Source organism: Cheilinus undulatus, linkage group 5 (assembly GCF_018320785.1).
Source record: "Cheilinus undulatus linkage group 5, ASM1832078v1, whole genome shotgun sequence".
NCBI classification, from domain to species: Eukaryota; Metazoa; Chordata; class Actinopteri; order Labriformes; family Labridae; genus Cheilinus; species Cheilinus undulatus.
Genome location: NC_054869.1, coordinates 50,110,935 through 50,126,137, shown reverse-complemented (window position 1 = coordinate 50,126,137; position 15,203 = coordinate 50,110,935). Strand labels below are relative to the sequence as shown.

The window sequence follows — 15,203 nt, the reverse complement described above, 5'->3', positions numbered from 1 at the left end:
TTATTCTGCAATTGACTCTTGATGTTTGGTGGATTAAGTATGAAGAAACATGACCTATTTAACAATTCATTAATTTAACAGACAGGATCCTCAGTAGCAGTGGAAAAACCATACACAGCCACAATATCGCACCTCCTTCTCATGCTGGTCACCAGCCTGGTCACACACTGCTGTGGGATGGCATCCCATTCTTCAACCAGGATTTGTCACAAGTCAGCCAACGTGGTTGTGTTGGTCACTCTGACACCAACGGCACACCCAAGCTGATCCCACAAGTGTTCAATGTGGTTGAGGTCAGGACTGCTCTCCACTCCTAAATTCTGGAAGTAGTTGCTGGATCTCATTTCAGTATCTCTCTGTAATGAGATAGCCTCCAGTGATGACAATCAGGCACCTGTACCAAAAGTAGTAGAAACAACAGAATAAGCTGTTTGGTATTGGCAGAGAAGATCTGGCAAATTTTTATGAGCCCAACCCACATACTCAGCTCTGCTGCTCATCCTGCAAATGCATGTTCCTTACAAATGTTGCACCATTAAAAAAAAAAAATAATAATAATAATAAACAGGCTTTCCAGCAGCATAAGATTTATTGCCAAGATGCAAAGAAATAATCTATAAAACACAAATTTCCATTCTCTTTGTGCTACGTTTAGATGGCTTTGGACTTTGCCCCGGAGCTGTCTGGTTTTGAAAGCTAAATGGGGCACTTAGAAAAGCAGGAGTGTTTGTTTTCTATCACTGTGAGAGCAGGAAGGTGCAACAGTGAGTAGCATCAAGCTGCAGCCCCGCTACGGCAGCCTAATTATGGTCAGCAAATTTGCACAGAATTTAAACAATTCAGACCTTAGTTAAAAACTCCCATTTAGTTCTTAGTTTTAAGAGTTCATTCTTAAAATTAGAAAGAAGAGACATTTTAACTTTTATTTGTTTGTCTCTACAGACAGAATATTTTAGTGGTTGGTTAGGTGGTTTGTTTACTATGTTTAAATACACTGTATATTGTTAGTATTTTGACAGATTTTCATTTGTAGTGATTTATCCTCGACATTCACATTTTATTTGAGAATCTGACATTTTTTCTCTCCAGATGAAAACCAAAAATTTTCACAGGCCAAACAGAAAATAAGTATAGGAAATAGCAGACAATCATTCTTTTATTTGATGTGGTGGCCATTTTTACCTCTCAATAAATCACAGAGAGGGAGAGATGTGGCATGTCTTTAAATCCTGTTTCAGCTGCTTCATGTCACGCTTGTATGAATCCAGAGAAACTAACCAGCATCCTGTTTCCAGGTGGAGCTGTCGTTCATTCTGTCTCAAGCCGAGGCCACTCTCTCCAGTCTGGTCCAAAGGGGTCAGGAGCTGGCGGCCCGGCTTCGAGCGCTGCAGGTGGACCGCAGAGAGATCGCCTGTATGAAATTCCTCCTTCTTTTCAACCCAAGTGAGTCTGCCTCATGTTTCTACTATATAACTGGGATCACTGGAAGCGTTACACTACAGTGGACTTAGACTCAGTGATCATTCCTTAAAAGAAAGGAAACACATGCTGTCACCAGCAGTATGTTCACTGACTACAGGAAAATCCATCTGAAATATTTAGTCTAAGTGGGAATTCTCGTTTTATTAACTTCATGTTATACCTGTTTGCAGCGGTGGACATAGTGAAAACTCTTCTTGTCACAATTGTTGAAAGGCCTCTAATTGCATTTCAAAATTCTTATTTCAAATGTCTGTCCTGTATTAAATTCAGGGCGATGGGCTTCCTGTTTGGGTGCAGACTTGCTTTAATTGTGAAAGAAATAAGGAATTTTGGGTCGATTGGAACAATGCGAGCTAAAAAGGTAAAATGAAGCATGCAATCAATGTAACTGAAAATTCTGGACCCTAATTTCATTCCAGTCAACACATCAATGCTGAAAGCCCTAATTAACAGTAATATTTAAAGTTTATAAATATCCAATAGTCTGCCCACAGGCAGTCATGCTGTTTTCACCTCATTATCAAGGTTATCTACAAAACTGCTGTGTTATGCCTTTATTTAGTAGAAAGTTAAGATTTCTATGATTGTGATAAGAATGAAGTCAGCAGCCACAACCTACGCATCTGTCAGGCCACCAATAAACAATATGTAGGGTCATAAAGTCTACCATGTGAATATCTACAGTATGCTCTATATCAGAGCTCCAGATGTATGAAACTTTACAAAGAGGAAGCAACATTTCACAATAAAAGCACACGGCTGTTTGGTCCACTTTAAACAAACTCTGGTTTGTTTTCCTGGATAGTCCAGTTCGTTTTCGACTCTGGTCCACTTGAAAACAGGGGGTCTTGGTTCGCTTCCAAATGACACCTGGTGTGGTTCGTTTGAGGTGTGGAAGCAAAGCGGACCAACTTGTAAACCAAAGGCAGAAAGTGGCATAAGACATCATGACATACAGGTTTATATATGTGATTTAATACACTCAAATACATGTCGGTACCTCGTTTGACGTCTGTGTAGCCATAGCAACACCTCGTAGTCTCTCGTCTTTGTCTTTGGCTGAATTACTTGTCTCATGTAAAGAACAGCTTGCTGGCTGCTAATAATGCCCAAGTGCAGAAGCAGAAACCCCAAGACAGCATAAATTCTGTGTTTTTTCATTGTTTATTTAAAAAAAGAGCATTGGAATTAGATGGATTTCCGTGTTTGTCTTCTTCTACATCTCCTTTTCCTCTTCCCTATCTTTGTTTGAGACGACAGTGCCACAAACCTATGATTCAGTTCGTTTGACCTAGGGCAATGTGAATGCGAACCAAACCATACAAAAGTGCAACAATGTTGCAATTTGAGATCCGAACCGAACCAAACCGAGACCCCCGGACTATCAGGTGACCTGATATCGAAAAGCTCTCTAAAGAAGGAGTTCCCCCCATTATTTCCCACCATTACAGAAAAGTGTTGCACATTTTTGTGTAAGCTAACATCAGTTTTACATCTCTTCATTGATATAAACCCAACAACATAGGCCTTTAAATACTCTTTTCTCACTGAAAGATCATTAATAGGAGCAAATCTTAAAACCTCAGAGCAGACAAAGTCTCAAGCCTTCCCTGGCATTGCCCCCTAAGTACAAGTCAGAGTTTAGGCCTATAAATCTACTCAAGTAAAAGTAGAAAGTATTTCATTTAAAGTTTACTCACAGTACTGTATACTGAGTATCTAAGGAAGCGTTGTGTTTAAGAGTCTCTCTCATTCCTCAGTGTTACTACTTTACAATATGACAGAGCTGCAGCCCTGTTGAAAATCTGTGGAAAGGTGGATCTCCTCTAGCAAGAACAAAGCAGAGAGTCAGCCTCATAGCAAAGCAATGCATACTCATGAACAATACCCACTATGAATCCTTTAGGAATCCCTGAAGTTAAAAACAGGAACTCTAACTCAGGTGATAACTTCAGACATGGTGCAAATGTCTCTCCCATAAAAAAACAATCCACCAGAAACAGGAGTAGCAGGGATTACTGTACAACAGACAACACCTAAACACATATAACACTCTGCCCAAGGGCATGATGGGAACTCTGCCCATATATCCCTCCCAGACAGTTGACAGTACTAGTGATGAGAGTTCTGGCTCATTTTTAGTAATACGGGCATTTTGGTTCAGCTCAACAAGAACGGCTCTTCATTTGGGTGGATTCCAGTTTGGCTTCATTTGACCTGTCAAATTTAGCAAGCCATGACATATGATTGATACTTATACTGGTATTTTACTCCAATTATGCTCGATTTTTTAAATGAAGGAAAATACTATAGAAATATACTGTTTCCCCAGAACAACTTGTAGGTCAGGTAGACCCTGCTCACTGGCCGGCTGTATGGCACACCTGATATAAACATTAATGGCACACCATCAAGCACGAGTTCCTAATGCGTGGTGTGCCTGTGGTAGAGCGGTGTGCATCAAATATCATCCCTACTAATCAACCATATAACACAGAGACCTTTACCACCCCTGGGTGCCTGGACACCCCCAGGATGGGCATCAATGCTCTAAAGTACAGGAAGCTCATGCATTGAAAATTATGCTGTGGAAACTGTAGAAGTTAAATGTTTTGAAAATCTTAATGTGAATGTCCGCATTAATAATTGACATAAAACTTAGCACTGCTAATTTATTATTGGATGTGTACCCAGGTCTACACAGATTTATAATAGATTTGCTCCTTAAGTAAAGATTATTCATCATTTATTGACCCATCTGTGAATACCGAGTGTTCATGTGCATCCTGCTGAAGAAGAAAAGAGTGTTTGGATGTAAAAATCAATCATCTTGGTGGGGCTGCAGGGCCATTCTGATGCTGTCCTTTAGCGGAATTTGAATAGCACGACTGACATCCTAATAAAAAAAGAAAATGCCACAATTGAAGATTATCTGCCATACCTATTTATCTGTAAGGTTACAAGTGTTTTCCAAACTGGCCTTTTTCCCTCCAATAAATTCACTTAATTAAATTTCTAGGGTTGACAAAAGCCAATATTAACAAAGACATGCTCCTCCATTGTCCACTAATGGCATTCAAAAGAAGCGTAATGGATGGCTCCATCACTCGATGGCAGGACCGACATTCATGTGGCGGTTTGTGCAGATGGAGAGAGCATAGATGTGGCTGGCCCAGATTCCCAGAAGTGTTTGCTGTTTAGCGCTGGCAGAGCGGGAACAAAGAGCTTTTGAATGGTGAGAGCACTTGTCATAGGCAGAAAATATTTGCTGTCGTTGCCTGTGGCTGCTTTGCTCTCGCTCTCCCTCGTCTTCAGAGTCAGGTTTTCGGGGGTAATTTAATTGCCCTTAAGCAGTATGAAAAGATGATTCAGAACACTGATTCAAAAACATTTAATTACTGTGTGAATGGATCCTCAGAGCTGGGCTCAGCTGATGCTGAATGCTGGCCCACCGGAGGGCTCGGCTATTGTCTCACATACACTCACAACCACCCACACAATGTGCACTCCCTTATTTCTCACATAAAGTATAGACAGAAAAATACTGGTTATAAAATGCATACCATAAATGAAGGTTTCACATGCCACCGTTGAATAGAACTCCTTTATTTAGTCTTGATGAAATGCTGAAATTACCCATAATCCAGGCTTAATCAATACTTTCAATAGCAATCTATCCCATGTAAAAATCATATCATTATTAAAATGGAAATTACTTTGCATTCAAAACACATTTCTATGTCCAACAATGACGATAACAGTGTTATAAGATATGTGCAGGAGTGCATGTACAAAATGATTCATTGATTTCCAATAATCCCCTGGTTGTGTGACAGCACTTTCACTCTGAGTCAGGCTCCATTTATACAACAACATTTTCAGGTGAAAACGCAAAAGTTTTGTAGCATTTTGGCTGTCCATTTACGCGGCAACGGCGTTTTGGTGCCTGAAAACGAAACTTTCTGGAAATGGGCTCCAGGGTGGAAGTTTTCCAAAACGCCCCTGTGTCTGTGTAAACAGGGAAAATGACATTATCTGAAAACGCACATGCGCACCACGGCTGCAATCAGCTGTCAAGCACGAGTGTCACAGCACTTTACAGCTCGAGCCGAGCCGTCTGATTTTACTGCTTGTCATGTCACAGACAGCTGGATTATGAAAAGGGGACCCATTATTCTCGTATGGAGGGCTATCAGTGCCAGTTTCTTTAGATAAAGTCATGCTATTCATTTTGGAAATGATTACTTTTACCTTTTTTATCGATCATCATCACCGTCATCACCATCATCGTAGTGAGGCAGAGAAATTTCCTGGCTCATATTAACACAAAAATGCTTTGCTAGATGAGTCTTGTTATAACGTAGCTATCCGCTGAGAATAATTAATTCCCCACAGACAAATTCAGCTCCTACAGCCTTTACCTTCTCGTTGATTTTCTCATAAAGCGTGGCGCTGCACATGAGCGCAGCTGGAGCCTCTTTTCAGGATGATATTTCTATTTTCCTATATATCTGCTTCTTGGAAATGATTTAGACTTTATCTTTTTTTTCTTTAAGTTTTAATAACTAACTTCAGCCCATAGACTCCCCTGTCTCCTCCTCACCGGCTACATATCAATGCAAAGTTGATGGTGACAGGATTAAAGCTTCCGTGTTAAGGTTAAAAAAGACAGTTAATCACTTCCAAGAAGATGGATGGATGGATGGGTGGATGGGTGGATGGATGGATGGATGGATAGATAGATAGATAGATAGATAGATAGATAGATAGATAGATAGATAGATAGATAGATAGATAGATAGATAGATAGATAGATAGAATTGAAAAAGGGGAAGTAGAAATATTGTTCTGAAATTGCTATCATTCTTTTGCTGCGCTAAAAGCAGGAAGCGCCGCACTTTCGGAGAAAATCCACGAGAAATCAAAGGCTTTAGGAGAAAAATTTGTCCCTGGAAAATCAAACAGTCTTAACAGGATGTCGTTATAATAAGATTGGTCTTGCAATGCATCTTTGTGTTTATATGTGCCGTAAAATTTCGCTGCCACGCTACGATGGTGATGATGATGAGGATTTAGTGATGAATTACTGTCATGCACACGTGTATGATAAAAATGTTACATATTATCAAAAACACATGAAAAACACTGCCCTTGTTGTAGAGACAGTTTTATTGTGCAATAAATCACCTCACTAAGGCGTTTTTTTAATTTCCTGTGTTCCTGTGTAGACGGAGATTGTTTTCAAAACGTTGCTGTGTAAACGTGGAACTTTTGGGAAACGAAAATGGAAAATGAAGCAAAACGTTGTCGTATAAACAAGGCCTTACAGTTACAACATGAGGCTTAACCATGAAAAAGTACTTGTTATCGATAACTGTTACCTTGACCATGTACGGACTCAGTGATCACCGCCTGAACATAGAAACAGGTAGACACGCACACACCTGGCTACCTAGAGAGGACAGACTGTCAGCTCTGTACTCAGAAGCAGGTAGAAACAAACACTTCCTGCTGCACTACAGTACATATGAACACATCAGAAGAGAATTCATTAATCAAATCCAGCAAGGGGTTCCTCACTTTAAATCACAACAGCATGAACATAAAATGACATACATGTTAGGAGAACACAGAATCGTCTGTGTAGATGCTGCTAAATACATTCAATCCTGCCATAGCCTGAGGGACAACCAATCAGTGTATTCCCAGCGTACACACTGAATTGTATTTATTTTATTTTTTTTTTTATTTTTTTTTTTTATCTCCATTATTTTTTTAGTCTTGTTGTTTTATCTTATTAATCAGATTTATTTCATGATACATTGATTATTTGTGGAATTATGTAATATGCAAATTAATATTATGTGTAAATATTTAATGTTTTTATATTTTTTAATTGCTTTGGCAGTAACTGATCGTTCATGCCAATAAAGCAAAATTAAAATTGAAAAATTGATTTAAAAAATTGATAATGGTCTAAAAGTGATATATCAGAAGGTGTGGATTAATTTTGACTTTTCTACTGAGATGTCTGTGAGTATTTTAGCTGAAATGAATCATTTAAAGCAGCAGTAGTGTCCTTGTTTTCCACCACTGTGGGAGTAGGATGAAGATACAGTGAGGAGCATCCTGTGCAGTTACTATGGCTTAACTATAGCATGCCTTAAATAACAGAGTAATGTTCAATTAATGAGGGGGAAAAAACAACCAAAGACAAAAAAAACATGATCTCATGTCACTGAATGCATATATGCCCTGATTTTAGCTTTGGCTTACATTACATTTAACACACAAATAAATCAACTGGAGAATTTTTGCCAAAGATTTTTCACTTGAAATTGTCAGAGAACAACTTTGAAATCTTTATGGCAAAAAGGGGCTTCCGTCCAAATGTGCAATACATAAATAGTTAAAATAATCAGTAGCACTTAAAAAGAGAACTGTGATATTAGCAGGGGTGGAAAGTAATTAAATTTCAAAATCAGTACTTTTACTTCTACTTAAGTAAGCTTTACCGGAGTATCTACTTTTACTTGAGCACTACACTCCTGTACTTTTCCCACCTCTGTTGACTACACAGTAGCACATAGAGAGAGAATGATTCCACATCACATTCAAAACAGCAAAAACTGGAGTGTTGATTTGTCAGAGTAAAATATTTCCAAATTGATTTTAGTGTAATGTGAACTCTATTCTGGGTGAAATGGTCTTCAGTGTTGGAGTTATTCTGCAGTGCCCATCCATCCAGATTAGAAATCCACTGCGATTTCTAATCTGAGTAGATGTGTAGGCAGAGTTCCCTCCATACCCTAGCATCATACCCTCTAGTTGTGTTCGGATGTCGCCTTTAGTACAGTGTTACCTCCTGGGGTTCTTTTGCTTTCTGGTGCATTTTTTATGAGACAAATTTGCACCATGAGTGAAGTTATCCACTGAGTTAGGCTTTAGGTGCTCCTAAAGGAGTCATAGTTCATTTTCTTTATCAGTATGGATCCCCTTGCTATAAAGTTGACTATCTGCATTTGAGACCAACAGTTTGTCAAGAGTTTCCGCAGCTCTTGTTGTGTATAATATTTAACACTTTAAAAAGTGTAACTTAACTAAATGGACCAATATAGACACTATATTGTGTTAAATTTTACTCTATATGATTTTTACTTGACACTGTCAATTTTGCTGTACATTGTTATTATCCAGATTTATCTGAATAACCTGGTTGGAGATCTATCCTCTTGTTGTCATTGCCAATGAGGAAAGATCAGATTTTACTCACCAAAGTAGTGATTCAGGACTCATACAATGATCGTTATCACAGATGTTCCCACAAAACGATCATTGTATGAATTTTGGCAGTTTCTAAATAAATTGTGGTAATTGGACTTGAGCTTGTGTAGTCGTCCGACTACTCAAGGCGCTTTTACATCACAGGTCACACATACCCATTCACTCATACAGCAGTGGGAGCAAATTGGGGTTAAGTGTCTTGCCCAAGGACACATCGACATGTAATGGCAGGAACTGGGTATCGAACCCACAACCTTCTGATTGACCAACTCTACCTACTAAGCCACAGTTGCTATTAAAATATTCTGGTACACCAGATAGACTGTTTAATATATATCCATTTCATTGATATTTTTCACATTCATTCGGAAATCTCTTACAGAAAGTGTTGGGGATCGACAAGACTTTCTAAAACATTTCTGGAATGTGATTGGATGAAAGTTCTGTCTGTCACAGCAACCAAAATTAGTTAGTGGGCATCTACTCTCTTTAAGCAGCTGTTGTAGTTTATGAACAGTTAATCTTGTTAGTGGATAAAACTTATGCCGAGGCTGGCTGGGAGAAGTGCAAAAACATCTTCTCTCTGCTCTTGTTTTAATAAAGAAATTCTTTCCAGTTCTGTTAAACTGCCACTATTCTATCCATCCGAGAACCTCAAAAGACGTGGACTGGTCAGGCCTGTTCTCAGACCTGGCACAATGGTTTCAGATTGGATCTGCCTGATACAGACATGGAATCTGCTTTGTAAGGTTAAAGGAACCACTTGGTTATAGTGGAAAAACAGCTTTGTAATGCTAAGACATAGAAATAAATAAGTGAAAACCTTGAGAGAACAATCTGAATTCATTTGTTTTGAAGGAGAGAGAGTACAATAATAAGGCACATATGCATCTCTGTTGAGAGCTTATGTACATCACAGACTTTTGCTACACGTTTTTTCTCCCAGGCACACATTTGTGCCCAACTTTTGGGTCCCAACCCACAGCTTGGGAACCACTGCAACAGAAAATTCTGCCAGACCACTAGACACCTGCCGTGTGGAGGGTATTTTGCAGTTTTGGTGAAATCTTTCAGACACTCGTGATCAAATGTGACTTCTGGAGCAAAGCAAATTTTCCCCCTATGTTGTTTGATATAAGTACAATAATTACACCTTCCTCTTCCCCTCTAACTAAGAAATGATCCACGGTAGGGCGAGCCTAGCAAAGGTTAACAAACAGTTACTTTATAAACGTATTATAAACAGGCTCATTTTCATCATTCAATTATTTTTGGGCACACAGATGTGAAGCTGCTGGAGGACCAGGCGTTTGTGGAGGGCGTCCAGGAGCAGGTGAACGGGGCTCTGCTGGAGTACACACTGTCCACCTACCCTCAGTTCCAGGAGAAGTTCAGCCAGCTGGTGATGCGTCTGCCCGAGCTGCGCTCTCTCAGCACGCAGGCCGAGGACTACCTGTGCTACATGCACCTGAGCGGAGAGGTGCCCTGCAACAACCTGCTCATCGAGATGCTGCACGCAAAGCAAGCGTGCGTGTGAGGGCTGCTCTGCCGTCACGTGTTGTTTCTCTAGGTGAGAGTGTGTGTAGGAGCGTGTGTGGGAGGTTGAGTGTGAGTGGGAAAAAAAAATCATATGAAGATTGACACAATGGCTCCTCTTTGTGAGGGCTTTTTGTTTGAGTAAAAAAAGGATAAATGTTCTTCAGAGTTTGATTATAAAACTCCGTCTGCATCAAGGTAGAATTTCAAAGTCACTGTTTTCATAGTGTGCAGCGCTTCATAAAATGAAACCTTTGTAAACTGGATTTTGTACCCTCCTTTCAACAAATCTAAAATTAGATTTGCTGTTAGATTTATATTATATCCTTTTTGACAAAATATCACACTGATCCAGCATCAAAGATGACCAGGCTGCCTGGGAAACACTCAGACTGGGAGGAAGGCGCTCCTCCAGCATGCGCCAAAAACATGTGGACAAGAGTGTCCACAGCTGCTTAATTTTTGAGTAGTTTTAAACACTTTGACAGACGAAGACCTGCTGTACATGAAACGATCTCACTCCACGCTGTAAACGAGCTGAAGATGTACACCCGCAGGGATCTGAGGGTCAATGACTGATAATAAATCTTTCACATCTTATGACTCTTGGATATGCAACAAAAATAAAAGTATAGATAATAATGAGAAATGATCACATTTCGGTTTTGTTCAAGCAGGAAAATACAGAGTTCAGAAAACTGATCATGGCTCAGGTTTTGAACAGACCAACAAAGTAAACCAACATGTACCTGGATGTGTTCTCTCTGACTCTCCCGCATTCTTTTAGTCGTGCAAAAATACAATTATAGCTCATAAATAAATCCCATTGTAGCTGTAAGTTGAACACAAGTCCAGCCTTAGCAATGAGAAAATCCTCCTCTCAAAAAATTAATCAGAATTTGCTGACAACAATCATACCTGCCCTCCCTCCTCCCTATGAAACAAGACCTACAATATGGCCTAAGACTTCACATCATTGCAATATGCATACAGCCAAGAAAGCATCACACACTTCAGCAGCAGTGAACAGCATCCATAGCTTCTATAACCTTTCACCACTATTAAAGGTACAATGTGTAGAATTTGGCTGCATTTCGCCGAACAGAAACGGTGTACATGGGATATAATGTTTATATATCAATGTAAAGTATGTTAAAATAAGTGCACAATCATCCCCTTTAAACTTTTTTCTTTTTACAAAATTAGAAAAAAGCTTTTTAAATTTACATTACCGCGGGTCGCCCTCACGGAGGCTGACATAAAGAACCGCCATGTTGTCTACGGCAATGTTTTGGGGACAGAAAGAGTGAAACGCGTTTTTTAAATACGAACCTGCCTGCCGGTCCTGAAAGCTACCTGGAAGGCAGGTGGAGAAGAAGACTGACCTATAATCTATAAAAATAATGGTTACAAAAAGGAATGAATAAACCCTCACCTCATCACTGCTGTAAATGATGTCCGGCTCACGATCCTTTTTGGTCTTCACAGGCTCTCGTTGCTTAGTGATGTGACGTTTTGGTAACAGATCGGCTCATTCTAAAATCTGAAAGCTAGATGTCGCTAAAATGCCAGATTCTACACATTGTACCTTTAAGCATTCATCCATTATCTACAAAACTTTCCCTGATCGGGGTCACAGAGGGCTGGAGTCTGTGCCAGCTGTTGTTGGGCGAATGGCAAAGACTGGTCAAAAGTCAATCACAGACCTGACATAGAGAGACAAACAACCACACTCACACCTGCGGGCAATTTAGAGTCACCAATTAACCCAAGGGGCATTTTTTTGGTGGTTGGAAACCAGACAGAAAGACCCTGACCATGAAGCAAACCAAGAACCTTCTTGCTGTTGGGCAGCAGCGCTAACCTCTGTGCCACTATGCAGCCCACAATTAAGGTCATAAATAATATGACTGGATTGGCACAGTGGCAGGTTATTATGCTGTGCATGCATAGTGATCATAGACTTGGTAAATTAAGTTGCCTAATGGCAACTCTATATAAGGTCTTTTTCTAAATAAAACAACGGCAGCAAAATAAAATAATATTGCCTCACAGATTTTTGATGACTTACTCTTTGATGATGGTATTTCTTGAAAACAGTGGTCCTCTTTCATCGACCATTCTAAGGAAGAAATTTGTTCTTAAATCCCTTTAACACATTTTTTAAGAAGATTCTGATATTCAACATTTGAATATTTGAGTGCTAATATGACAGGATAAAATTACTACTTTTTCCACACACAAACACTCAAATATGTCAGATTAAGAATGACAAAAAAAAACAATAATAATTTTGTTTAACATCATTTTTGTCAATTTTAAACTTTTTATATAATCAAATAATATGCACAAATACATGACTTTAATATGGCCAAGTAATAATTTAAACATGCAGTGTTTGATCTGAACTGCAAAATGTAGAATTGTTAAAACAATACCTACCTGCCTTCACAAATATGGAGCTAATATTGTTGCAAAACTATTTAAAAATGTTTATCTTTTAACAGATCTGAAAATCTATCCATGCATTTGCAGATTTGTGTGCTGATCTGTGTACACATTTAGAAATAGTTTTGCAAAAATAAAAGCTCCATACACACATGGGCATTTAAATGTGTTTAAATGTTGTTCAATAATCTTGAAGTAGCAGGTGTCAGAATAAACCTGCTGCCCCCCCTCACCCCATTTAGCTATTTTTAAATCAAATGCATCCATTTCTTATAACAGCATGATGTGTGTCATTTCAGATCAAGGCCTCGGTTTTGATTTGATTTTAATTTGATTTCATCCAATGAATGTGTCTGTATCATATATTAAATTATGATATATTTGCCTTCTGTGTTTGCACACTGCCCTGCAGTATCATGCCCTTATATGGACACAAAAGGTGCATTTCTCTGTGCTAATTGACAAAGCGAGCACGTAATTGCAACTTTAAACAACCTGGCATTCATCAACTTAAGAACACAGGAGAGAACAAATTAACAGTTTAAGACCTAGTCCAAGTGTGAGGGGTATTTTCAAAACTGGAGGATTTTTCAGCATCCATCTGCAAAAATATTCCTCTTCACTCACACAGCATTTCAAAAGCATCTTAGTCCACATGAAGATACAAAAACACACTGTTTTAAAGGGGACATATTATGCAGAAATCCCTTTTTCAGGCTTTTCTAACAAAAATATGTGCCCCTGGCCTGTCCACGATCCCCTCAAATCCCTCCTCCCTCTCTTTCTCCACCTTTCAGAAAATGTGAGCTGAAACAAGCTGTTTTCAGATTTTCCCCTCATGATGTCATGTGGGGAGTTAGCACCGCCCCCAGGTTCAGTTGGCCTCCCTGCTTGGAAGAAAGTTCCACGCTCCTCTCCTAATCTTCCCCATCAGCTTAGATGCTGGATAGCTCAGTGGGTTACCCTGCTGCCCTTACTCTGGGAAATTGATGGTTTGATTCCCAGTCAGGTCCTTAACTTTGGCAAAAAAGTGTAGGCAACAATGTGACATCAGGAGTGCCACATCCATTTTCTGAGAGGGGTGTGGTCAGGGGCGGAGTCAAACAGCTCAGTAACATTTAAAGCCACAGACACAGAAACGGCTCATTCTGAGACGGGCTGAAACAGTGGGGTTTTGAGTTATTTATACCATTGGGGGTCCCTGGAGCCTATCCCAGCTATCAAATGGCAAGAAGTGCGGTACACCCTGGACTGGTCAACAGTCAATCGCAGCGCTAACATATAGAGACTGACAACCAGGCACACTTACACCTACAGGCAATTTACAGTCACCAGTTAACCTAATGAGCGTGTTTTCGGTGGTGGGAGGGATCAGGAGTACCTGGAGAGAACCAACGCACCCACGGGGAGAACATGCAAACTCCACACAGAAAGGCCCTGACTGGGAAGCGAACCAGGGACCTTCTTGCTGTGAGGTAACAGCGCTAACCCCTGCGCTGCCGTGCAGCCGAGCATCAGACTTCTTCTTATTAAATATTTTGTGCACAGTTCCTGCAATCTCACAATGGAATTCAGGCCTTGTTTGGCTATCTTAAACTTAAGACAAGTGAAACTTGGTTTCAAAAACCCTGTAGCAGGTAGACCAGCTGTAGTACTATACTGGGTCAAATCATCCCAGCACACAGCTGACTGTAAATATTTGACAGTAGCTCTGATATGGAGAGGAGGAGGCCGGATACTTGTGATTGGACGAATTAAAATTGGTAAAATCAACCAGGAAACCACAACTTAATTTCTGCTATTCTTGGTTACAAATCAGCCTGCTCAAAAATCCAAAAAATGAGCCACAAGTGAGCACAGCACATGAGTTTTCTTATTCAAGTAACTCATTCTTAGTTATAATCAATGACAGTTTAACGACTGTAAGGTCACAACATTCACAGGATGTTAGTTACTACCAGTGCAGGCCTTATCAGCCCCATTCTCAGTATCAGACAGCTGACCTAGAGCTCTCACTCTGGGCTGAGTGTCTGTGTATCAGCGCTGAAAAATAACAACTCGTATTTATGAGAGCGACACCCTTTTTTTTTATAAAACACTTGACTCTCAGCGATGAAGACAATGTAACTGTCATCACAATCAGAGCAGTGTGAGTGTGTGAGAGAGTGTGGGTGTGTGTGTGTATTATTGTGCAGCTCAACTTTCTCCCTGTGGACGTTTCTGACCAGTCTTTGTTCATGCATCGAGATGAAGGTATTGTAGACAATCACTCCGCCTGCCTTAACTTAATGTCTGCCTAAAACAAACACAAACGTATTTTCCATTTGAGACCGCTGTTGTGTTTCCACTTTGTACAGTATATTTATGTTGTGAAGTGAATATCTACTGCAGAAAGAAGATAACATTTCAACACTTAAAAAAAGCTTTATGTTAAGGTCAAATGGCTGATGTTG

At 39.8% G+C, this 15,203-nt stretch overlaps 1 protein-coding gene across 3 annotated transcripts in view; it reads left to right on the top strand.

The window, feature by feature from the left end:
- Positions 1–11,483, top strand: part of LOC121510214 (nuclear receptor subfamily 5 group A member 2-like) — a 49,563-nt gene extending 38,080 nt beyond the window's left edge. For all 3 annotated transcript variants that reach the window (XM_041788172.1, XM_041788171.1, XM_041788170.1), the window contains 2 exons: positions 1,296–1,443; positions 10,050–11,483. In XM_041788172.1, the coding sequence (XP_041644106.1) occupies positions 1,296–1,443; positions 10,050–10,303 (402 nt within the window). In that variant the 3' untranslated portion in view covers positions 10,304–11,483. The remainder of the gene's footprint in view (positions 1–1,295; positions 1,444–10,049) is intronic.
- The last annotated feature ends 3,720 nt before the right edge of the window (positions 11,484–15,203 follow it).